This window comes from Cygnus atratus, chromosome 13 (genome assembly GCF_013377495.2).
Source record: "Cygnus atratus isolate AKBS03 ecotype Queensland, Australia chromosome 13, CAtr_DNAZoo_HiC_assembly, whole genome shotgun sequence".
In the NCBI taxonomy this organism is placed as follows: Eukaryota; Metazoa; Chordata; class Aves; order Anseriformes; family Anatidae; genus Cygnus; species Cygnus atratus.
The window spans coordinates 18,858,906-18,882,811 of NC_066374.1; the positions used below are offsets into that span (position 1 = coordinate 18,858,906).

The 23,906-nt window shown below is 40.1% G+C and overlaps 1 protein-coding gene across 3 annotated transcripts in view; it reads left to right on the forward strand.

Moving 5' to 3' along the window:
* Window positions 1-1,131: 1,131 nt before the first annotated feature.
* The window catches only part of RPS6KA6 (ribosomal protein S6 kinase A6), a 43,411-nt gene continuing 20,636 nt past the window's right edge, over window positions 1,132-23,906 (forward strand). Inside the window, exons 1-8 of one of the 3 annotated variants that reach the window (XM_035541762.2) lie at window positions 1,132-1,400; window positions 9,495-9,554; window positions 13,055-13,171; window positions 16,910-16,991; window positions 17,654-17,734; window positions 19,962-20,041; window positions 22,876-22,982; window positions 23,247-23,284. In XM_035541762.2, coding sequence (XP_035397655.1) covers window positions 1,320-1,400; window positions 9,495-9,554; window positions 13,055-13,171; window positions 16,910-16,991; window positions 17,654-17,734; window positions 19,962-20,041; window positions 22,876-22,982; window positions 23,247-23,284 — 646 coding nt within the window. In that variant the 5' untranslated portion in view covers window positions 1,132-1,319. Of the gene's footprint in view, window positions 1,401-1,790; window positions 2,077-9,494; window positions 9,555-13,054; window positions 13,172-16,909; window positions 16,992-17,653; window positions 17,735-19,961; window positions 20,042-22,875; window positions 22,983-23,246; window positions 23,285-23,906 lie in introns of those variants that run through there. The other 2 variants (XM_035541765.2, XM_035541764.2) reach the window with 2 other exon arrangements.

Consider the following 23,906-nt stretch of genomic DNA (forward strand, 5'->3'; position numbering starts at 1 on the left):
AAGTACTCGGTGTCAATGAGGCAGTTTTCTGTCCTTAAAAATATGTATTTTTGGTAGTACCGTCTAATGTTTTCCAGCTCCTACCATCAAACAGTGCTGGGAAAACATTATTTTTTCATCCCTGGCCTTTTATTTCCCCCCTCAGGTTTGGAAATACCGTGGTGTTTCTCTCGAAGCCCGTGCCTGGAAACAAAGGCGGCCGCCCACTCGCGGGCGTTTGTAACCAGGGAGAGGCGGCGCGGCTCCCCCGGGCCCGGCTCGTCCTGCTGCTCGGCTCCCCGCTTCGCAGCCGCCTCCCCTTCGTATCCTGCCACCCCCGAGTGGCAAAAAAAAAAAAAAAAAAGAAAAAAAGTAAAAAATAGACGCACGAAAAAACTTTTCTCCCTCAGTCTCCTCACCGGGTACGAGAGCCCGCATCCCGGCAGCCCCGGGAGGCTCTGCCGGCGTTCGTGAGAGGAATTCACGGCACCCCGGGTCGTGCGGGCGGGCTGAGGGGACGGCGGCTCCCTCAGCCGGGGGCAGCCTCGCTGAGTTGAGGAGACGGCACCTATGTGATTATTTATTTATTTATTTATTTATTAAATGCTCTCCGAGGCCTTCGCTCCTTCTCCCCCAACCTCACACAGACCCTCAGGTGCTGTCCGCCCCCACCATGAGGGGACGGCGGCTCACTCAGCCGGTGGCAGCCTCGCTGGGTTGAGGCGACGGCACCTTTGTGCTTATGTATTTATTGATTTATTTATTAAACGCCCTCCTGCCGCTCTCCGAGGCCTTCACTCCTTCTCCCCCAACCTCACACAGACCCTCAGGTGCTGTCCGCCCCCGCCGTGGCTGTCCACGGAGCCCCGCAGAGGGGCGGCCGCCCCAACCCCGTCACGTCCCCTCAGCCCGCTCTCGCTCCCCGCGCGCGGCCGTCACCGGCCCGCCGCGCCCCCTCCCCTCCCCTCCCCTCCCCTCCCTTCCCCTCCCCTCCCCTCCCCTCCCCTCCCCGTGCAGGGATTCTCCGTCCCGCCCTGACGTCACCCCCGTGCGGCGCAGGCCCTGCCCCCGGCGGCCGCCATGTTGGGGGGTGTGCGCGGGGGAGCGCAGCGCGGAGCCGCCCCCGCCGGCCGGCAGCAGCAGCAGCCGTAGCCCGAGCCCGAGCCCCGCCGCGCTGCGTGGGCGGCGGCAGGGGGCCCGCCGCCTCCCGGCCCCCGCGGAATGCGCAGCGGCACCGGCACCGCCACCACCACCAGCAGCAGCAGCAGCAGCAGCCCCAGCAGCGGCCGGCGGCGGCGGCTCCCCCGGTAGGGAGGAGAGCGGCGGCGCGGAGCCGGGCCATGGTGCCGTTCGCTCCGCTGGAGGACGCGGAGGAGCCGGAGCCCCGCCACAAAATGGAGCTGTACGTGAGCGGCGGCGAGGTCAGTGCGGGCCGGGGCGGCGACGAGGGGCTCCCCGCCACAAGGGCACCTGCCCTCCGGGCACGGAGCCGGCTTCCCCCGGGGGTGCCTCCCGGGGCGCTCCCTCCTCGCCTCCCGGTCCCCCCGGGCCGTGCAGGGCCGTGCAGGGCAGGGCAGGCGGCCGCGCCCCCCGCGCCGGGGCAGAGCCCGGCCCCGCGGCTTCCTCCGGCGCCCGCGGCCGACGCCACTTCCTCGCAGCCCGGCGGCGGGGGCGAAGCTCGGGAGGTGCCGGCAGGGCTCGCTGCCCGGCGGGGGCAGGCAGCACGCCCCCGGCGCGGCGTGGGGGGGCGGCCTGGGCTGCGGGGTCCCGTGGTGAAAATGCGGCCCCCGAGCTCGTGAGCCGCCTCGGCAAAGTTAACTTGAACTTGTGGAAAACCGCCTTCGTGCCGCGGGGCGCTCGGGCAGGCGGCTGGCACCGGGAGCCGACCTCTCGCTCCCCGCCGGGGGGGACCGGGGCGAGGGGGAGAAGCCTCCGGGGCACCGCTCGGTGCCTGCCTCTGCCCCTGAGCCGGTGCCAAAGGGGAACGGGGCGGCTCGTCGTGCTCCAGTGCCCTGTTAGCTCCGGAGGACGCGACGCTGGGGCATTGAAACTTTTCCACGTCTAAATGGCAAACGCAGGATCGCATAGCTGGTGTCGGTAGGTGTGACAAATGAGAGGTTGCACCTCGGTGCGTTTAGACGCACGGAAGATGTTATCTAAATAAAGCTGCTCGAAACTGGTCGGACTCGCTTTCTGGGATGCGGTAGGGTTTTCTTATCGGGAGTGGAAAAGGCTGTGGCAGATTCATCTCCGTGTACAAAGTGCACAAAGTTGGCCTACCTGCACGGTTGGGGATGAATGAAGTAATCACCAGCGAAGGATCTTGTTGAAGTTTACTTCTCTGATAATGTCGATACATACACGTAAAGGAAAAATACAGTAGTTCACAATAGGAATAAATCCATGGGATTTCAAATTCTGTATTTATTTTTATTCTCTGCTGCTGTGTCTACAGAGTGCCACATGCAAGCTCTGTAATTACTGGACATGCATTTCTACACCGTGCCTGCTACGCTTTAAGTATTTTAATGGTCTAATACTTAACGCAGTTCATGTACCTTAATAATAGAGAAATCCTAATTACGTTAGTGAAGCTAAAGGTAAGGATTAAAAAGTCAGCAGAAGTATTAAAGCTTATTTGTTACTATTATGGTTTGTAAAAATAGCATGCTGTACTTAAGGTATGAAGATTACTGAATGTCTGAGAATGTTCTTGACACCACTGAGCTATTCTTCAAGAGTATTGCGATATGGTAGGGTTTAAAACACACAAAGTTAAAGTGTTGCAGTTGAAATGTAAAACTTTGTGGTTACTGCCCAGTTCACAGTATTTCTTGGCTGGACAAACACCCCTCCACCAAGGCTTATGCTACTTTCAGCATATTGTGTTCATGCTACTCCTGTGTACGGTCTCTGCCATAAACACTGTATTGGCAGGAGGACCTGTGATAGCTCCAGCACCGCAAAGCTCAGACAGGTGGTTCTGCTGACTGTGGTGACGTCTGAGTTATCTTCAACGCCTCCGTGGGTGTTTGTGAAGAGCCGGGAGCTTGGCAATGCGTTCCTGTAGGAGCCTGGCTCCGCGGTCCTGCTCACCTAGCCAAGGCGGCATGGGGCAAAGGATGGATGTCCAGAACAGCCCTGTTAGCAACAGTTGCTCTTCAAATTGTACTTTCCTCAAGCCCCTACAGGAAATGCTTACCTAACAGTGTCTGCATAAAACTGTTTCAGTTGCACTCTGATTAAAATGAGGCATCACATTTGTTACGTCCTTGTTACATTTGGCTAGCAGCCTTTAAAACTTCATTTATACCAAAAACAGTTTCTTCAGGTTGCCTGTGATGTTCCCAAATTGCATTAGCAAATACTATTGTCGTAGCACTTAATCTAAGTGGAGCTAGGAAAGATGTAGTATTTGTTGGAATTTTAGATTCAGTTGGTTTGGGGGATCTAACAAAGGTAGTTTAGTTTAGATTTTTCACTTAACATTTATAGAATGAATTATCGTTTATAATACTTAATATAACCCTATGTTTACGATCTGATAGGTCTAGGTGACCTTGCACTTGCAGGAACTATGGTCGACTAAGATGGTCCTGTGTTTTAAATACTAAATTATTTGCGCTTACTGGAGCTCTTGTCCATTAGTTGTACCACAGGAGGAAAAATTGGCGAAACAATTCTCTCTGAGGAATCTGCTTGTTGGCTAAATTTAGAATTACATTATTAGAAATAAGTGCGTTTCCAGTGAAGTAGCACTTGTGTCGACTTGATGAACTAAAACCAGTTGGCAAGGGAAGAATGCAATCTTGAAGGTAGGAAACAAACTTTTGTGCTTGAAGGCATAAAAACAACATGAACTTCTGGAGGAAGTTTAAGATTGAATTATTTTGTGCTTTTTCATGTTGGGCTGCTTTTGAAGTACTGAGGATTTGATTTTGAACCGTGCGCCATGAAGTTTTTTGTCTGTTCGTATGTTCCCATGACAGTGTCACTTGTAAAACAGTTCTGTGGCTATGGGAATTCCTTAAGCATATGTAAAAGGGTTAGTGTCATACACTGTAAGCTTCAAATATCCAGTGAACTTTTTTCTTTTGAAATACAGGATTAATACCTAGTTTCATTGTCAAAAAGAGATACAATAGAGGTATTGATTATAAACAAATGTAGCAGATTAATAAAATGACTGCAATCTACAAAGAAACAGAATACTTGTTAACACTTTATTGACCGAACTAACGAAATGTGAAATTACCCAGAAATGGGCAGAATACAGGACTTCTGGGGTTTTCTGCTCACCTAACAGAAGTGGTGTTGCACGCGTTTAAAGTAAACTCTGCACTTGATTTAGCAAGTGTATGCTGTTCACAATGTTAATAGTGTGAATTGCATAAATGCAACTTCATACATGTTTATTTGTTAAATAAGTACTTCAGAAACCAGTTGCTTAATTGGTGGCAAATGACACGGAGGACAAGGCTGGAACAGCAAAGTGACTGGAAATGAACGTATTCAGCTAGAAAGCTGAGCTGCATTGAAAGTTGCAGCCTTCAAAAAGACATGCTCCTAAGTGGAGCGTTGCTGCTGTTGTGTGTAGTCTGTCCGTATCAATTTAAGTAAGTATATCTTTGATTTAGGCCCATCCTTTCAAGCATGTTATGATCCTGGTCTGTCAAAGGCCACTGAATTTTGTCAGTGTTAGGAGTTGCATAACTCCTTTGTGAGTAATTACTGGCAGTGACGTGGATGACTCAGCTACCTAGTTCTGTGCATCTCTGAAAATTTCCACAATTAGGCAGTGTTATGCTAAGAAAAAAACAAGTAATAGTTGCACAAAACTTAAGAATTGAGTGCCATCTTCCATTGCAGCCATGTCCACTTTTTATAAAGACTTACAAGAACAAGATGCCTTAAAAAGGGGGTTGGGGGGAGTAAGCACAATAATACTTTTAGATGGAAAAAAATGGATGTCTTAATGCACTGGAAAGTGCTGCAATAGAATAAGTGTTTTGCTATATCACTTTTGAAGATAGCTGTGGAGTTCTGAGTCTCTGGAAGAGCCAGGGCTCTGCTGAGGCGGCTCACCTCGCTTCCTGCAAGACTGCTTTGGAGAAACTGCCCAGTAACTCTAGAATAGAAGAAGTGTGTGATTTCTTACCTCCTGATGTACAGAAGTTCAACGTGTATCTGGATGTAGTTTTTTATTACATTAGGAATAAGATCAAGTACATTGTTTTCATCAGTTTTCAATCTTACCTGCCACAAAATGACTCTGAGGCTGCTTTACGTGCTTTCGTTGTGGAGCTGCACGCCTCTCCCTGGCAGGCAGCAGCACAGGGACCTCCGGTCCTCGCAGATCCTGGTGTTCACGGTCACCTTTGTGGCTTGTCTGTAACCAATGGGAGACGTGTAGCTCTCCATCTGATAATGGAAAGGATCAAAATGTTCTCTTAATCGCTAATTACGTGCTACCGAAGGTCTGTTAGCTTATTTGAATGTATATTTTCTTTGCCACAGGAAAACAAGTTCGTAACTTTCCCTAGAAATTGATTATGGCCTTAGGAAGTCTTCCTAAAGGTGGATGTCTCTATCTCCTTCTTCTATCTGATCCATTTAAAGTAGGTGTGAGGGAATTTCCCGGCCTGGTCTCCTGAGAGGAGCCGAGCCTAGCAGCGGGGCTGGGCAGGGCTGGTCCCGGGTGCCCTGGCCCTGTGCACCTCCTGGGGCCTGGAGCTGACACCGAGACTTTTAGACATTGTTTTAAAATTAAACCTCTGCCTGTTGAGGTGTACACAGAAAACCAAAATTTCTTAGTCCAGTCTCAGGAAACACAATTCAGTAGGCCAATGTGTTGTTAATTAAATTAATGATGCAAACTTTGCAGATGTAATTCAAAATAAATAAGGAACAAATGTGGTCATCTCAACACTTTTTTTTTTTTTTTTACCCCCCAAAGTTGTTTTTTTCAAAGCCTTTGGAATGAGGGGCTTCTAATGTAAGCTTATGCTCTTAACATTTGAAATAGGTTTTTGAAAAAATACTTCTGTAAATAGGAAGCCAGCTGATTTGTCTTGTGCTCGCTTGGGAGAATCGAGAGGTGTTGATCTGGCTGTAGCTGCGGTATCAGCAAATTAGGGGGAACCTGGGAGGTGCAGAAACTGCTGTTGATCCATACGTAAAGCTGTACCTCTCTGAAGCCAGGCTAGGTTATACATGATGAATAACACATTCTTACTTCTGTTAATAATATTAACATAAAATTCCTGGTTCTGCTTTCTTCCTTATTTTTACTTCGGTATGAGTGCTGTAATGAAGGTATTTAAAAACAGGACAGAGTGAACCCACTTTACTTTCTCTACTGTTTTTCCTTATAGTGAGGCACATTTACTGACCATTTGTCTGTTTGTTTTTTTGGTCAAACCTATAGGTCATCAAACCATAATACATTTACCGTGTAAACAGTTAAAACATCGTCAATATGGAAAGAAATACCTATATTTAGATGGTTCTAATCTTTGGTCATTCTGGGATTCCTCTGTTCTGCTGTAATTATCTGAGGAAAAGCATGCACAATAGTAGTTAAGCCTTTTACTAGCCCACGGAAGCTGTTTAGATATTCTCCCAAGGTAATATGCTATAGGCCCAGCTAGTCATGGGACCCATTGCAGCTATTTAAATTAGGAGGCAGATTGCACCACGTTACCTCAGAGAGAGCTTGGCATTGCAGGAGTGGGTCTTTTAGCCTGCACCTCTGGAAAAGTAAGTTTCTTACACACCAGGTTGTCTGATCTCAACTTCATTCTCGCTTTTTTTATGCATTGTTTTCTGTTAATTTTTATACTGATCAACGGTGTGGAATATTCACTTGAATTTTGAAAATGATTTGGAAAGCATTGACGCTATCCGCCTCAATGTATGAGTTTAGTTTGTGTCGTAATGAAAGTTAATATTGAAAACGTTCAGTTAATTATGAAAGTTTAGTTCAGGAGTACTGAACAGCAAAATGATTCCAGGATGAAAGTCTCCTTCAGAATAATAGTACTTGTTTCCTTTCACCTGCTACCTATAGACAGGTGTTTTCTAATTCTCAGTAATAAATTCACTTTCTGGATTTGTGGATATTCAGTAAGTAATGACTTATAAAGAACAGAACTGTTTTAATTTCTATCTTTGTGTATAAATATTCATAATGAAATCACTAAAGGAGGTCCTAGATGGCTGCAGAAACAGAAATTTGTACTTTTCCCATAAAGCTGGTAATTGAGGTTTTTTTTTTGATAGTATAGGAGAGAGAGTGGAAACTTCTAGTTAGTGAAACTTGGCCAATATAAGTAACAGGGCAGAAGAGTAATGATTTGCTTTTTGTCATTGATTCTTTTTTAACTGAATAGTTAACATTTTTATATTTTTATTTTTTAAAACTACTAGCCTTTGGGTTGTGATCTGACAGGTGTGTTTTTTTTTAAACAGACCTGGTGACCAGGGTTTGCAAACAAATAAGCCAGAAGTGTAACTGTCTGTGTCTGTCAGGCAATAAAAGTAGATTTATGTGCTTGAACATAAAATTCTTTGGACTAAAAACTGGCAGACATCCCAGTTTTTGTAATTGTAGAGAGACTGGACAGGAAAAAAAAACAAGCAACAATGAGGGGGGAAAAGTGTATGATAGGAAATTGTTAATTAAGATGACATTTGATTACCTGCCATAAATATCCCATAACTTAGTATATTTGATTTGCCGGAAAGCTGAAAGTATGCTTGCATGGCGTGCTCAGAAACTGCAGAAATTGGATAGCACGCTGATTTTTTTGTTCAAAAACTGATTCAAGCCATGATAGTGTTCTTTATCTGATTGTCTCGAGTTGAGCTGGTTTTGGTGTATCTGCAGTTCTTTTGGCTAGTGATGTTTGTTCCAGAGCTTAAATTTAAATAACTAAACTTTGAAAATGTTGACGGTATGTAAAGAAAGATAAGGCTAAATGTACAATAAATTAATTTCAAGTTTAAGTCCATGAGTGAAGAATTGTATCTGATTTCTGAACACCTAGAGGGGAAACCCTTTTCCTTACTGGTTTTTGGACAACTTTGGTGGGCTTCACGTTGGTTCACGCTTGAACGTAATCTTACAAAGTTGTGAAAAGTGATCAGGTGGCAGTGAATCACTTGAAATGAGGCTGGAGTTCATATCTGGTCTGAACTTTGGCATCATGCCTTGATGTATTCAATTAATTCACACAATATTAAGTATAGTGGGCGTCCCTCCCCTCCCCACATATCTAACTTGAGAAAAGAATATGCAGAAAAAGAAGTAGTTGTGCAGCAAAAGTAGTACATTGGCTTCTGTAGTGTATGTGAGGTTTCTGAATCCAGGGTAATAGGCTAGTGAATTTTGGCCTTGAGGGATTAAGGTGGCAATGCATGCTGCGTATGCATGACAAACAAGTGCTAAATATGCCAGCTCTTGTTTAGATGGATGGGTCTTCTGTTATGTGCTCATCCAGACTTGCAGTTAATGCAAACAGTGTGCGCGCTGACTGTGGTTAAAATAAATAGAAACTGAGAGAAGAGTGAAAGTAACCGAAGCCTCATACTACTTCCTCTGGTTACTTTCGTCAGTGATGAGGATGTAGTCCAAAAATAAGCGCTAGTGTCTTGGTACAGGAGTTGGAGAGCTATGTTAGGAAAATCATTCATTTAGGACTTAGCTCTTAAATGCTGTACTTGAAATCAAGAGTCCTTCCAGAAGAAGCAGTGCAAGTGGTTGAGGGTTTGCTTAGATGACGCAACCACGATGGCATAAACCTGTCCCTGCAGCCCTACTAGTTTGTCAGGTTTTCCCTCCTTAAATAGGGGCATGGTCTGTAAGGCATTTCGAAAGTCTTTGTAATCCTGTGTTTTACCAATTCACATACCGGTAATCGTACCGTATTTCGGTGTTTTAGGCATGTATTTTAGGTAAATAGGGAAGTACAAGGGAAAAGAAGTCATTACCTAGTTTGAGAACTTGCTTGCTTTAACTTCTGTTTTCGGGGAAAATGTCGTTGTGAGTTTCCGTATCTTATTTAGTATATTCTTGTGTGGGATCCGTGCCACGTGAAGGTAGTGATGCTGAGCAATTAACATACAAACAAATTAGCAGTTATCACTAGCAAAATTCATAATTGTCTTCACCCATTTTATCAGGTATTTCCAGTTTATAATTAATGTTTTGCATGTTGGGACACAGCATGCCCTTTGTGACTCTTGTTTTTTTAGCTGTTAAACAGCATTGAATCATTTGTTATTTAAGGAGAGATTGAACTTCATCTATAAATCAAACTTTTTCTTACTGTGACTATGGGGTTGATACATTCTTTCTACTGTTGGATGAAGTGGGGTGTATTGTGGTACTCCTATGTAAGAGTGTGCTACTTATTTAATCCAATGTAAATTGGTTGAATTATGAACTCTGCTTTTTCAAAATTATTTAGTCTTAATGTTTTGTCTAATGCATTTTCCATCTTTCCCCTCTTCAGCTAAATGGCCTTAAAATGGCAGATGAGCCTATGGAAGAAGGTGAACCATATTCCTACCATGTAAGTCTCTTTGATAAACGCTCAGTTCAGACACTTGTTAGCCCTACTTCCTTTTGAAGAAAAAAAAATAGGCATTGCGTGCTATTTAAGTTTCGAACCTGTCATTTAATTTGACCAGATCTGAAGAGGCTCTGTCTCAAAGATGTTTTTGAAAAATGGCATCTGGGTAGGGGCCTGAAGTGGCTTGTTTGGGAGCGTTTGCAGCATGAGGCAGTGCTTTAAGGAGAACAGGTTCTCTGTGCCGGAGAGCACAGTTACAGATCTCTCTAGCTCAGTTCAACCTCAAACCTCTTATATTTTGTGTGCTTAATGTTTCTCTTTCCACAAAAGAAGAGGTGATAGTGTATTTCTTGTAATGTAGTTGCTTACATTCATCTAGAAGATAGTTAATACCTGTCCAGTGCCTTGGTGACTTGCATTTTTAGGAGATGCTGAAGATTAGTGTTCAGTTTGCTGGCTAAATCTTGGAATAAACTAAAGGCTAACTTTATGTGGTGAAATGCCTGACTTTGGTAAAACTGGCCATCATTTTTCAGTGCACACTTCTGTATTTTTCAGCAGGATCGTGGAAGAGGGTATCGAGTAGATCTTACACACTGCTTTGTATTGAAATAATAACTTTTTAATTAAGTAGTTTAGAGAATAAACTCTTGGGGATAGAAACATGTGATGCTTGTCTATTTCCTGGTGTGGAGTAAGTAAATAAACCTTCAGCCTGGTCTTCCTCCTGCACGTAGCAAAGAAAGATGAGCAATAGGTTGTGCCTCGGTCTTTCACTGTACTCGAACCAGAAGGATGTTGCTGAGCTTGTTTGTTGGGTGCTTGGAGCAACATACCAGTCAAGCTGTAACTAAGTTAGATGGCAAAAAGCCATAACTGATTGTGGCATTTCTTTCAGTGCTTTACCTTCTGTTTAACCTGCTGGGAAGAGTTACCTCATTTGCAAGGTGGATTACTGAGAGCTGGTACCTGAACCCTGCAGTAGATCTGCTGCTCAAGAGCAGAACATAAAATCAGATAACCAAATTTGCAGTTCATGGAGGCCAAACTAGAAAGGAAAATGAAACTGGCTTATATATCCATGAAACTCTTTACCCACTCATTCATTCCTGATGATGCAGAGATCTTTTTATACTTCAGCCATACCAATTTCTAGAGCTTTAATGATAGCTAAGTAGCTGAAATTATATAGACATCTTTTGTAAAGGCAAAGCTACTTATAAAATTAACTCGTTTAATGCATCTCAAGTTATTCTTTATTTGCATGGAAAACATTTTTCTCCTCAGTCACATTTAGAAATACTGTCTCCGCAGCAACCAAATGTGATGTCACAGGCTAATGACTCAAGGTGGGTGATAAATAGAAGAGCAGATGAACTCTTAAACATCTTTTCTCATGCAAAGGTTCATGGTGTTAAGCAACACAAATTAGGATGTTGAGGTAAAAATGCTTCTAAATGGAGCATTTACATACTTCATAGAAAGAATGAGCAGTTAAGATTCTTCTTCCCCTTGGCGTCTAAGGAGAGGAACTGCTGCTTTCTGTCATCAGATGACTTGAAATGCTAGTCTTCTTACCTGCCTTAAATTCCAAGCATGGGAAGCATGTGTTACAAAAAAAAAAAAAAAAAAGAAGAAATGTGCACCTCTCATGTAAATATGTATATGCAGAGTCAGCAAGATGGATGGATGAAATGAAGTTGGGATGTATATACGCTGTATCGTCAGTGTATGTCAGCTGATTTTGTGAAGAAAGAGGGGAAATAAGTAGCCTAGAGCATGAATTGAAGAATTGACTTTGTTATCCAGCAGTGACTTGTGTTAATACCTACCTTTGCATGGGAAGCAGGCAGAACAAACAGCCCTTTTCCAGAAAGAATATGAAATAGGAGATGTAGGGGAGACTTGCAGTAACAGCTGCACTACAGTCAGTGAATATACAGAGATGTTTGAGCTTCTTCCTTTGCTGGATGAACAAAAGGCAATTAATGCATAGACAGTTAATGCAGTGTGGTGGTTGCCTGTTATTTTTTCATTAGTGTAGTAAGTACATCCACATCTGGATGATCGGATTTTTCTCCTGATCTTCTGTGTAACATGACCTAGAGAATTACATTTAGAAGTGTGTCTATCAAGTCTGATAAGGCTGACTGTAAGCTTTCATGCTTGCTCTTAGGCTACGAGACTTTCTGTAGTCAACCTGACCATGACTGTAGTAAGATGTTTTCTGTTAAAAGTAACCTTTTCATCAAGTGGTCTGTCTGATGTCTTTATCTGTCAGACTCCTTGTTGAAAGAGAGGAATGTGCTGTAGGTCTCTCTCCCCCCCCCCCCCCCCATCTGTCTTCACTAAGAAAAGTTTGAGGTGAAGAACTAAAGCGAAGATAGAAGAATTAATAATTTGGATACCCTAAAGACCTCAAAGTACTGCAAATTGGGTGGGATTTTCTGTTGTCATTGGGTTTTATTTGCTGAGCACAAGAAATTCATTGATGTTCTTGATAGGGCGAAGGGGTACTGTTCCTCTGCATTGTGCAGGCTCAGGTTGCTGTTGCAGGCCTTAGCACGTAGCTCATAGTTTCAAGAGTGCTTATTTTGACACCTCGGTTGTTTTGCCTCACAGAAACGTCTCTTACACCATAAGTTTTATAGGCATGCAATACGTAATCTGATGTGTTTTCATCATGAATGTTTGTCTTTTCACAATTGTAGCAGTTGTGCCCTACTTTGCTAACCATAGAATCATTAAGGTTGGAAAAGACCTCCAAGATCATCTGGTCCAACTGTCCCCAACAAATGATTAGACCAACAGGAAAAAGGCAACAGAACACTAGATCTCTCCCTGCCTCAGAATTGCCCTCAGCTTTCTGATGGAGGACTCCACACGGGAGAGTCTTTCCCTGAGCCTTGCACCTCAGAGCTGCATTTCTTCTGTTGGATGAAAGAATTCTCAGAGTGCTTAAGATGACTCATTTATTATTTATGCTCTTCAAACAACGCATGTTCCTTTAGCTACAGTAGTGGATGACCATATTTATTATTTGCTGCTGTGAAAAGCAGTAATTATCTAAAATGATGAAATTCAATTTAGCTTTCATTAAGACTATTTCAGGAAAGGGAAAGATGAGAAGAGCAATCACTGGGAAAACTAGAGGCAACTAAACCAAAGGTAAAGCACAGAAGGATCACCTCAGACTTGGTTTAAAAATCTGTATGTTAATTCCTTTCATGTAAGGAAGTTCACGTTTGTTCCAGTTGTAATATTTATGACTAAAGAAAATAAGCATTATTCAATTGGGTGAGGATTTGACTTCTGTTTAGAGTTTTAAAACATGCATTTGTTTCAGAAAGTATGGATGGGAAACTTTTTTCCATTTGAATAGCTTTCTTTTAGGCCTTATTAAAACTTATTTTTTTTAAAGGCATTTATATGCAAATCTAATAAGAGTTGATTAATTCCGGACTGTTCATTGTTGTATTTTGTTTGCTTTGAAATAATAGGATGAAGGAAGTGTGAAAGAAATTCCCATTACCCATCATGTGAAAGAAGGATGCGAGAAAGCAGATCCAGCGCAGTTTGAACTGCTTAAGGTTCTTGGTCAGGGATCGTTTGGAAAGGTAAGACACCACGTTTTGTTTTCATCTGACGGCCACTTTCAACCTGCTTTGTCTTATTGATGTTGATGCTAGTAGGAATACACGTTAATGTTTTACTTCCTTTGTAATACTAACAGGACATTTCAGAAATCGTGTTAGGTATAAAGCTAATAAATCAGAGTACAAGTAGATGTGCCTATGGATACTGCCCTGTTTTGGAGGAAGTTACCCTATTTTACTGTTTTTTTCATTGTGTGGTGTTTTTTTTTTTTTTTTTTTTTTTTTTTGCTATGACAGCCTTTCTGGCTTTACATTTTTAGGAGGAATTGACAGTTTCTGGAAAAGCAGCATCTTTCTCTAGACCTGTCTAGACATTCAGCCTGGGAAGGGTTAGCTCAAGAATGTTTTTGGGGCAAGAAGGATAGTGCCATAGCTGAGTCACTAGGAACATTTGAGAAGATATTGACAAATGCAACCTTTTTCCAGTCTTGCTCTGGTGCAAAGGGAGCACTATTTATAGCAGGACTCCAAATCGTACCAGACCCAGATAGGCAACAGCCTCAGTCTCTAGGCAGAAGGGTGAGTCCGTAGCAGCTCTGCAGGTCTGCCATGGAAAGTTCCCGTTTGCTTTGAGCAGGGAGGCATGTTTGTGATTCTTCTCAACTGGTATCTGCAGCTTTGTGCAAACAATGGCACCAACAGCAAAGGATTTTACCACTTGGGTTGTAGAATTAAGTGTGGTTTTTATGCAACAGCTCTGGCACGTTCTGTTTGTTCAATGCCATGGCTATTAGAAATATAATCGTGGTGTCTTCAGCTGCATTAAGACTCTTGTGCACTGTCTGGTGAGGAATTGGAATGAATATCTCTGTTCAGTACTTGTGCGTCCTCTGCTGTTTAGGTTGATGCTTGGGGGTGCCAGTGGTGTAATAAATACTGGTAGACATTTACAGAGGAGATGATGGTTCGTCTTTTACTGATGCTACTTGATCAAGTGTGAATGTTTGATTCTTCCACAGCCCCTGCCTCCCCCCTTTCCCAAATGGGAAAGCTTTATTGATGTAGATACAGAGTTATGATTGTGGTAATTTAGAACTCGAACTGAAGTAACAATAAAGTAAATATCCTCGGAAATGTTTAATTTTCTTTATTTTGCTGTATTTGTCAGGTGATCTACAGTTACAGACACTAAGTGAAAAATTATTTAAATAGGTTATAGAAGAACTGTGGCAATGTTGTGGTAATTTTTGTAATGTGCCACTTGCAGTCACATTGCAGAAATGAAATTAAAAATGTTTCAGACACTAATTTGAAACACATTTATTAAAATAGTAATCCTAGTGTACATGTAGCCAACTTATTTTTTTTAAATCAGTCTTAAACTAGATTTTTTGCAACACTTGGACATTTTTTCTTCTTTGCAATCACCTATACATATTTTTCCAATTTCCTGTTCTTTTGCTGTTTTTTTTCTTTCGTGTCTTGTGGCAGGAACAAACCTCTCTATAGAGTTGCATGAGAGGGGAAAAATAATTTAGACATTAGCTTAAGAAACTTTTATCTGGTGAAGTTGGCTGCCAACTCCCCGTGCGCTTCTTCTCTTTAGAGACTTCAGATACTGCATGCATTTATTCCTCAAACTTGACGTCTCACCCTGTCTTGGGGTTCAGCACATCTGGTATGGACATCTTAGCCCTGCCTCAGTTTGTTTCTCACTTTACAGTGCTCAGGCTTCTGGTAGCCGTAGGAGCACTGTTGCTCAGAATCCCACCAGCTTGGCAAGACGTCTGTTGCAGAGCTTGTAAAGCCTGGCAGTACTTGGTTCAAGAACCAGCTTTAAGAACCAGATGGTAACTGTTACATCTCTGAACAGGGCTGGTTTTATCTAATGTTTGCTGCTTGCTGTTCAAAAGAGAAAACAAACAATGAAGATCAGTAGCTGTTGCCTTCATGATCCTTGTTTTCTCTCTCCAGTTCTGTACCTCCCAGGCCTTTTCCTTTGGGTTTAGCAAACACAAGGCTTGTTTCTTCTGGCCCAGTATAGTACTGCTGCATCTGTGCAGGGTTTAACACTACTGCACAGAAATAAAGGGTTAAACCTGATGAGGTTTATTGAGCTTCTCGGTTCAGCCTTTGCTAACGGTCTAAGGCTTCAGCACCCAGTCTGTTGAAGCTGGTCCTTGCTGAGCCGAGGTGAGTTGCTTTGCGCAGCAGGTGTCTGTCTGAATTCATGTCTTACAGCTGAACAACCAACCACTGCATCTCTGCAAGATGTGAGGCTATGGAGAATTTGGCTGCAAATTTAAGTAGATGGTGCTAAAGGAGTTTTCACCACGGCGGCTGTTTAGGTCCTTAATAGCTTGTGTTTGTAACCGATACATGGATTCCTTACGTGACGAAAAGCTGCTAGTTATTCAGCATTAAAACATTAGTGCATGCTTATTAAGGCTTTATTTGTGTAATAGATTCTGAGTATATTAACCTACAGATGTCTTCTCATTTGGTCATGTTTGAATTACTGCCCTCACTATTTGAGCAACAACATCACATAATAGGGGAGCAATGCAATAGGTCAGCTGTTGGTCACAGCTTTAACAATAAAAGCCTGTCAACCAGGAAACACGACAACTTTCTTCTGATCAGAGCTTAAAACAAAAGCCACCCCTCGCCTAGCCCCGTCATTGGCAGTGTATGAATTTCTGATTCTAGAATGAAAAAGCTTACTAGTTCATTTTTTTTAATTAGTTATAGAAATTTAATCATGTCTAAAGAAGTATGTGTAAATAAATCTAGTATTAAGGAAAGTGTGAGTACAAGGAAGACCAGAGGCAATTTCAGGTAGCTCTTGAATGTAAAAACTGTATTTAAAACAAAACCCTCATAAAAAAAAAATTGTTCTTATAATAGCCATTATTAGAAACAGAAGCACATACTAAACAATTCTATAAACTGAAAGACCTAGCAGTTAGAATATTAATCAATAGAGATATGTATATTCATGCTGCATGCTTCTATTTAAGCATTTCTTAATGTCAAGTTGTGTACCATCTATCTCTAAAACTTCTCTGGAAAGAAGAGAGCAGAAAAACCTGTTGGAGTTGCTGTTCCAGAGGGAAGGTATACTTTCGTCACAAACAGTGGTGTTTCCTTGCTTTCGTCTTGCCACCCTTACAGAATTCATTAGTATAGCCTGTTACGTATTTGAGATTCAGGTCTTAAACCTCAAAAATCTCTTAGCATAAGAGGTGGCAGACCAGGCAGTCCTGCTATTGTCGTTCTGCAAGAAAGTAAAGCAAAAACCACATGGTATAAGAGCACTGTATTTGATGAATACTTAAAGTGTTGGCTATAGGAAAGAATGTATACTTTGACTATCTGGCTACTTAAGAGAAGGTGGTGGTGTATATACCTTTGATCTGATTAAGGGAATTCTGTCCTTTTTTAAAAAAGATGCATATGCTTACGGAAGAATACCTAAAGGTGTCTGAAACTAGCGTGAAGTTTCCAAATGCTTTGTGATAGATGTTTAGTTGATTACCAAGCTTGCTTGTGCAAAATGTCAATTGTGAATATATGACATCTTGTTGTTCTGTGGAGGATTTGAGGAATGGGATGGGACTAAGGGGCATGCTCTCTCTGTTAATGGAGCTAAAAGTAAAGGTGTAAATTAATATAGTTTTTTTTTTAACCAGGCTGATTTTAATATTTAAATAAAAATATTTTTGGCAGTAATTTTAAAGGTGGTGTTTTTCATACTAGGTCTTCCTCGTACGGAAAATAATTGGTCCTGATGCTGGGCAACTTTATGCAATGAAAGTATTGAAAAAAGCATCTTTAAAAGGTATATGTACCTTTTTTATTTAAACTTCAGAAAATAGGTTTTCAGTGCACCTCTCTTAAATGTGTTGTCTAAATATTTCTTTTGAGAATAATTTTCATCTTAAAACTTTTTCAGTGAGTTCAAATCTGGCCAGATAGCTTTAATTATGTAGTAAAATTTATTTTTTCAGTGTTTAAAATTGCATTATTTATTTCTGTTTATTTTTCTTCTACCAGAGCAGATTAATAAACAATTTTCATTTTGCCTTTTAAGTTAGAACTTCACTGTGGCTAAAACTCAAGTCAGTCATTCTTGTTATAGGTGTGACAGCAAGCTAACTTAGTTCTGGCTTTCAGAAGATGCCTTAATGAAGGCAATTGACTCTGTGCAAATGGGGAGTGTTAGCTGAGGAGGGAAAAAGTGATCTTAACAGTCAGAATGTTTATATTCAGTACAAATAGTTAATTCTAGTTAAAGTTGAGGCAAGAAACAAAATACAGTTTTGCTGTCTGAAAATGTTTTGTGGAAGACTTAAAAAAAAATGTTGTTACCTTTTCTAATTTTTATTGCTAAAAAGGTAAAAGTACTGCTTTGGACACAAAAAATTTCCTATATTCTAATTTCTGTTCCATTTGTATTATAATAAATTTTGATACTAGTATTCTTTTTTTTTTTTCCACCAGTTCGGGATAGAGTTCGTACAAAAATGGAGAGAGATATATTAGTAGAAGTAAATCATCCATTTATCGTCAAACTGCACTATGGTTGGTACTTTTTCTTGGTACAGTTTTTCTTTGCTTGAAGACATTGCTGTTCTTGTTCTTGATAGTGAAGTGGTGTGCTTTAAAACACAGCTTTCTTTTTAAGTATGATAAAATAAGATGGCATATAGTTAACTGGCAAGAAGGATAAGAAAACAAGACCTGCTCAATATTGCTGTTGTCCCAATATATGTTAGCTACTTGAAAGCATATGGTCTGGCTGGAAGAATTGTTCTGCCATGATGATGCTCAATGACCTTCAGAAAGAACCTTTAGTAAAAGAAATCTATCAGCATTTCTAAAGTAGCCTCTGCAGAACTGCCTGAGGAGTTTAAACGTGCATACCTTTTGCTTTCATAATTGTATTTTAGTCGTGGTGTTAGGCTTCCTTGCTACTCCTTTTTGTACTGATTCTCTTCATATAGATCTAGTAGCTTGATGTGTCAGTTGTTACCTATGGAATTTTGCCTTTAGCATGCAAACGCACATGGTGTTTAATTGCAAATCTGATACTTTTCATGCATGTATACAATTTTATTCAGATGAAATTCAGATGAGGGTTTCCTTCTGATGATAGACTGTTAAGCTCTAACATGTTAAGCTGGTCACAACTTTTAAATTAACATGTCTTTGGTGCACTGAATAAATGGAAATTTATCTATTTGATTATAAAAGCATCTGTGGTCAATATGTTAGTGCCAATATGGTGGTCTCTACAGCAAGAAATACTTCAGTGACCAAAAACTTTGGAGTATCTCATATTTAAGAGGTACACTTCAAAATAGTATAAGAGCTCTATAGAACTTCTGGCTGGGTTTTCAGAATCTAAATCTAGGCATTCTTTATTATTTACTTCTCAGTCCTAACACTAGCAGACCATCCCATCATTCTCACCATAGGACCCTCTGACGGATGACCTTAGCATTGGTATCTAGTGACTAGCTGGTTGTGAAATGGTCTGTAACTTTGGTAATAGCTTCCCGTGTTTAAAAATTAGAAATCATCAGCTTAAAATATATTGAGTTTGCAGTGAGATAACAGATTCATTTTCAACTTTTTCTGAAAGCTTTTTTAAATTAAAAAACAAACACAAATAGCAAGCCTCAAAACAGAAGGGAGAATACCCAAATTGCATAATCTCCTGAGTTTAAATATGCTGTCAAAGATGATTTAATTAAGAAAATCTTTCCTCACATTTACTTTCCACTTCAGTGCCCAAATTCAGTTCTAGCAGTTTTAAATATCAGGGTTGATGACGGAACCCAAATGCAGATAAGTACATACATTGTGGTTTAACCCAGCAGACAGCTAAACACCACACAGTCAGTCATTCACTCCTCCCAACACCCTGTAGTGGGATGGAAGAGAAAATGGAAAAGAAATGTGCAGGGATTTGTGGGTTGAGATGAAGACAGCTTAATAAGAAAGGGGATGGAGGGTAGGGGGGGAAGGAAAGAAAAACAATAACAATCAAGAGAAGAATAAACAAAGTAAGTGATGCACAACGCAATTGCTCACCACCAGCCAACCGATGCTCAATCAGTCCCCGAGCAACTGCAGCCCACCCTGGCCAACTCCCCCCAGTTTTGGTGTTCAGCATTACGACACAAGGTACGAAGTATCCCTTTGGCCAGTGTGGGTCAGCTGTCCTGGCTCTGTCCCCTCCCAGCTGCTTGTGCTGGCAGTCAGTATGAGAGGCTGAGAAGTCCTTGATTCAGCATAAACACATCTCTGCAACAATTAAAACATGGGTGCGTTATCAGCGTTATTCTCATCCTAAATCCAAAACACAGCACCATGCCAGCTACTAGGAAGAAAATTAACTATCCCAGCTGAAACCAGGACAATATTTTTTTTTTAGATTATGTACTTTTGAAATTAAAAGATTTCCTGGAAAATTCATAGAAGTTCTGCAGAGTCTTTTAGTTTTCATTGAGTGAAAATGAAACACAGTCATTAACGTACTTGGAGTTTCTCTGTTTGGCAAAGGAGAAATAAAAGAACAGTATTTTAATGATCTTTTATGACTAAGATTGTCTTCTGTGAAGAAGCAAGCAAGTAATCATTCATTAAAATTAGTAACTCATGTAAATTTCGTATTGGCAGCTGAACTATGTCAGTTCCAAAACATAAATATTGCATTTCTCTAACTAATCTTCATGTTCTAAAAGCATTTAGATCTGTTTCGTAGATCATCTTTGTCATGCACAACTATTGATTTTTTTTAAAGCCTTTCAGACTGAAGGGAAGCTATATTTAATATTGGATTTTCTCAGGGGAGGAGATGTATTCACGCGATTATCCAAAGAGGTAAGTACCTAAAATTTTACCTCAACTCAGTATTTGGCAGATTTTCTTCGACAATATAGGGTTCTCTTTTATAACTATTTCCAGTGATTCTTGTCACAGTCAGGTTTTTAAGAACTTAGTTGGGTTTTCCTTACATATTGTAGAATAATGAGCTGTAACCTTAAGTGTGTACTGGTTAGTAGCCTAAGCTTTTCTCTGTTATCTACAAAGGCCAGTTCTTTTGTCTAAAAATGTTTTGTTGCTTGGAAACCCAACTGAAGTAAATTAAAATTCATCAAAACTAAAGCAGATGTATAGTTCTTATGCTCACAGTTAGCTTAGGTGCTCTTGGAAACCCATATCTGTAAGAGGTTTCTGCTGCATTGCAAAATTGCATAATGCTGTAATATAAATCCTAACGTTTAATCTCACAAACTGTGAACATTGAGCATTTTTAAGACACCCCTCTGCCATCTAATTTTGGCGTGTAACTGGAACTATAATTTTTCATTTCTGTTTTCTTGGGAGAGAATTTCAGAGGAGGGAATATGATGCAGCCTAGCCTTGTTTTTTCTTAAATTTAATATAATAAATATTTGATGGCAAATATTATGACCATCTTTAAGATTTTATTTTCTTTTTGCAAAACTTTCATAAAGCTCTAAATTTTTAATGGCAAATTTCCCAACGACTTCACAGTTAAGAGACCTTTCCGGTGCTTTCACAAATGTGAATGTTTATTGCTAATGCTTAGGAAAAGATAACCCAGTTTTCTGATTTAAGAAAGTATCTGGCTGATTTTTTTTTTAACGAAATGTAGGTCGTATCCTCAGTATGTTAGGCCACGAACTCTCTCCTTCCCCCCCCCCTTTTTTTTTTTAAACAAAATCTAGTTTTACTTCAGGAACAGGTAAAAGTGAAGAAAGAATTGAAAAGTTTTTTTCTCTCATTTTTAAGAAAGCCGACCTTGGTAGAACAGTGATCGTGTCTAAGAATTGAGCTCAAAATTAATTAAACTTGAGCTGTAAAACCAGGGGATAAAAACTGTTAAAGGAATGGACAGGCTTGTAAAGGGCTATTGGGACACTAGGTAGGAACAAGGTCACTCTGCTCTCACGTAGGCTGTCTGATTATAGGGGAAATTCTGGTATAACAGAACTATTCTTTTTTGCACCAACACAGCTGAGATTACTGACTATGCAAAATCCTTAAATTAAGGGATGCGAGTCTATGTGTAATAATACTAGCTAGGTGAAAGAAGTACGTACTCTCCTTGGGAATAAAGAATTAATAATTGTGAGATTATTCTTAAGTTTCCACACGTGTGTTGTGGTTATTTTTGGAAGACTTCATTTACCTTCTGTGATGGCATTTAAACATTTACTGTATCTATATATAGGAAAAAATTGGGCCTTTTTAATTCCTAGTAGGAGGAAAAGATTGCAAAAATGCCTGGTAATACAAAGACAGTGGATAACACCAGTGTAAATTACCCACAGTGTTTCATACTTTGCATACACGAGGATTATTTAAGTTAGTAGGGTTTACTATGAGGTTATTAAAACACTTTTGCTAGTGTTTTAGTTCTAATGCAGGTATGAGAGTTTCGGCTATGGAAATGAAATGAGTATTTATTGAAGTCTTCTGTGGTAAAATAGAATGAAATTGACTTGCACTGTGTTTAATTTGGCACAAAGTAGTTTGTAAGTGAAATTGTTACTCCAAGGCTGTAGATGTGTTGTATTTTGAGATGTGCATTTTGGCTATCCCAAGGAATAATGACATTTTTCCCTTGTGAATGGAGATGAAAGATTGTATCAACATTGCCCTTACAAAATTAAGGTGAAACTTCTATGTGCTGTTTCTATCATGTAACAGCTTTATTGTTCATAGTGTATTGATAACTGACACTGTGGAAATTGGAAATATTTCTGTTGCCAGTATGACAGGTCACATATTTTGTGTGCAATACCAAGTATTGATCAGTGTATTACTAAATCAGTAAGCCCAAATATGGTAGTATAAAGTTTTAAAAGGTGTATACTGTGCAGTTGAGAGGGCTCTTCTCCTTACTCCTGGTGTTTTCAACAAATAGGGAATAGTTGAATTAAGTTTTGGAATTAAATTTGAGGTTTTACATTTGAGGATTACTAGTTTTTCCAGTAATTTGTGGAACACGGCAAGAGCCAAAGTAAATAGTCTTGTATATGAAAATTAGAAGCAACCTGCTGAGTATTTAGGACAGGAAAGCATCTGTATAAAATGCTGTGTAGGCAAGGTCGCTTGGTTCTTCGGTGTCTTGCCTAGGGATTTTAGGATTTTTAAAATTTCTTTTGCTAAGAAGAACAGAGCAGGTTCCTGCTTTAACTCACTGCTAATTTTCTCATCACGGTTATTTTTACAAAGTATTTTGTTTAGCATACTTTTTACTATTTTTTTCTAAATATTGGTAATGTGAGGTGAGAGATGCACAATGAGTGACATAAAAATAGCTGTTGATATATCAAATTTTATGATGCAGTGGACAGCAGTTTACATTGGATTGCAACTGAAAATGCTGGTGGTCAGTAACACCAAATACAACAATTAAATTCATTATCTTAAAAGTTAGCGCCCTGTGGTAACTGCAAATGTTTTTAAGTGTTGCGGATTGTTCTTTTACTTGATGTTTACTATCATGATGATGAGCGTGTATTATTGTATCATTTCTGTTAGGTCAATTCATGAATTACCAGTTCATAGGGTACTTCTAAAATTTATTTTGAAATTAAGGCAGACAGGAGTATTTTTTTTTAGTTTGCAGTTTTAAAAACTGAAGACAAGATCAGAAGGTAAATCTATACAGTTCTTATTAGGTTATGTTTACAGAGGAAGATGTGAAATTCTACCTCGCAGAACTGGCCCTTGCTTTGGATCACCTTCACAGCTTGGGAATTGTATACAGGGACCTGAAGCCAGAAAAGTAAAGTAAAATGTATTTTACCACTATTACGTGTATTTTGCTTGTTGCTTTGCATTTTCTACTGTAGTCATGTAAAAAATTAAAAATATTTTTACATTGTTTGTTTACATAATCTTATAAAAATGCGTTTGTGACTAAAATGCAATAATACTGGTTTGTTAATTTAATGATGCAAGTTGGAGATCAAAATTAACTACTATATTTTAAATGTTATGCAAACATTCCTGTTTATGTGTATCGGTGAATGTGAATTTTAATTTTCAGCATTTTGCTTGATGAAGCAGGACATATCAAGTTAACAGGTAGGTAATATTTATTAGTACAGCACTTTCTGTGTATATCTCTGTATAAGCTTATAGTTACAAACCTAAGATATGTATAGTGATAGTTGAAGCGTGAGGCCAGTGCTTTACTGCTTAGAGAATTTCTTATTGGTCAAAGTTTTTATAATGAATCAGTATCTCTTTCATTTATAACGATTCTTTATGTACCATTAAGTACTTCTGTTGAAGCATTTTTAGATTACAGGAGACTGTATCAGATGATTTCTTTTACCACATCCTGATGTCCATGCAGTTTCTACAGAAGTTATTTTTTGCTTTGGCTGATCTTTGTATTGATCAAGTTCCAGTATTAGCAGTAATATTGCTGTAAAATGCAGATCCTAATTACTGTGGTTAAAATAGAAGAAATATAGCTGATAATACAAAAACAGCCATTGAATGTGATTTATTTTAAATGAACTTTAGTTCCAATGGTGGTGTTTTAGTAACTAAAGTTTAGAAAGTTTCTAAGCTGTTTTACTGTGAAATGCCTTTTAGTTGAAGATCAAGAAGTTGTTGAACCAGGCTTGAAGTTGCTGGCTGAGACTTTTTTTTTTATAAAGGGAATATAAAGGGAACAGAGATTCTCTTGGTATAAAAA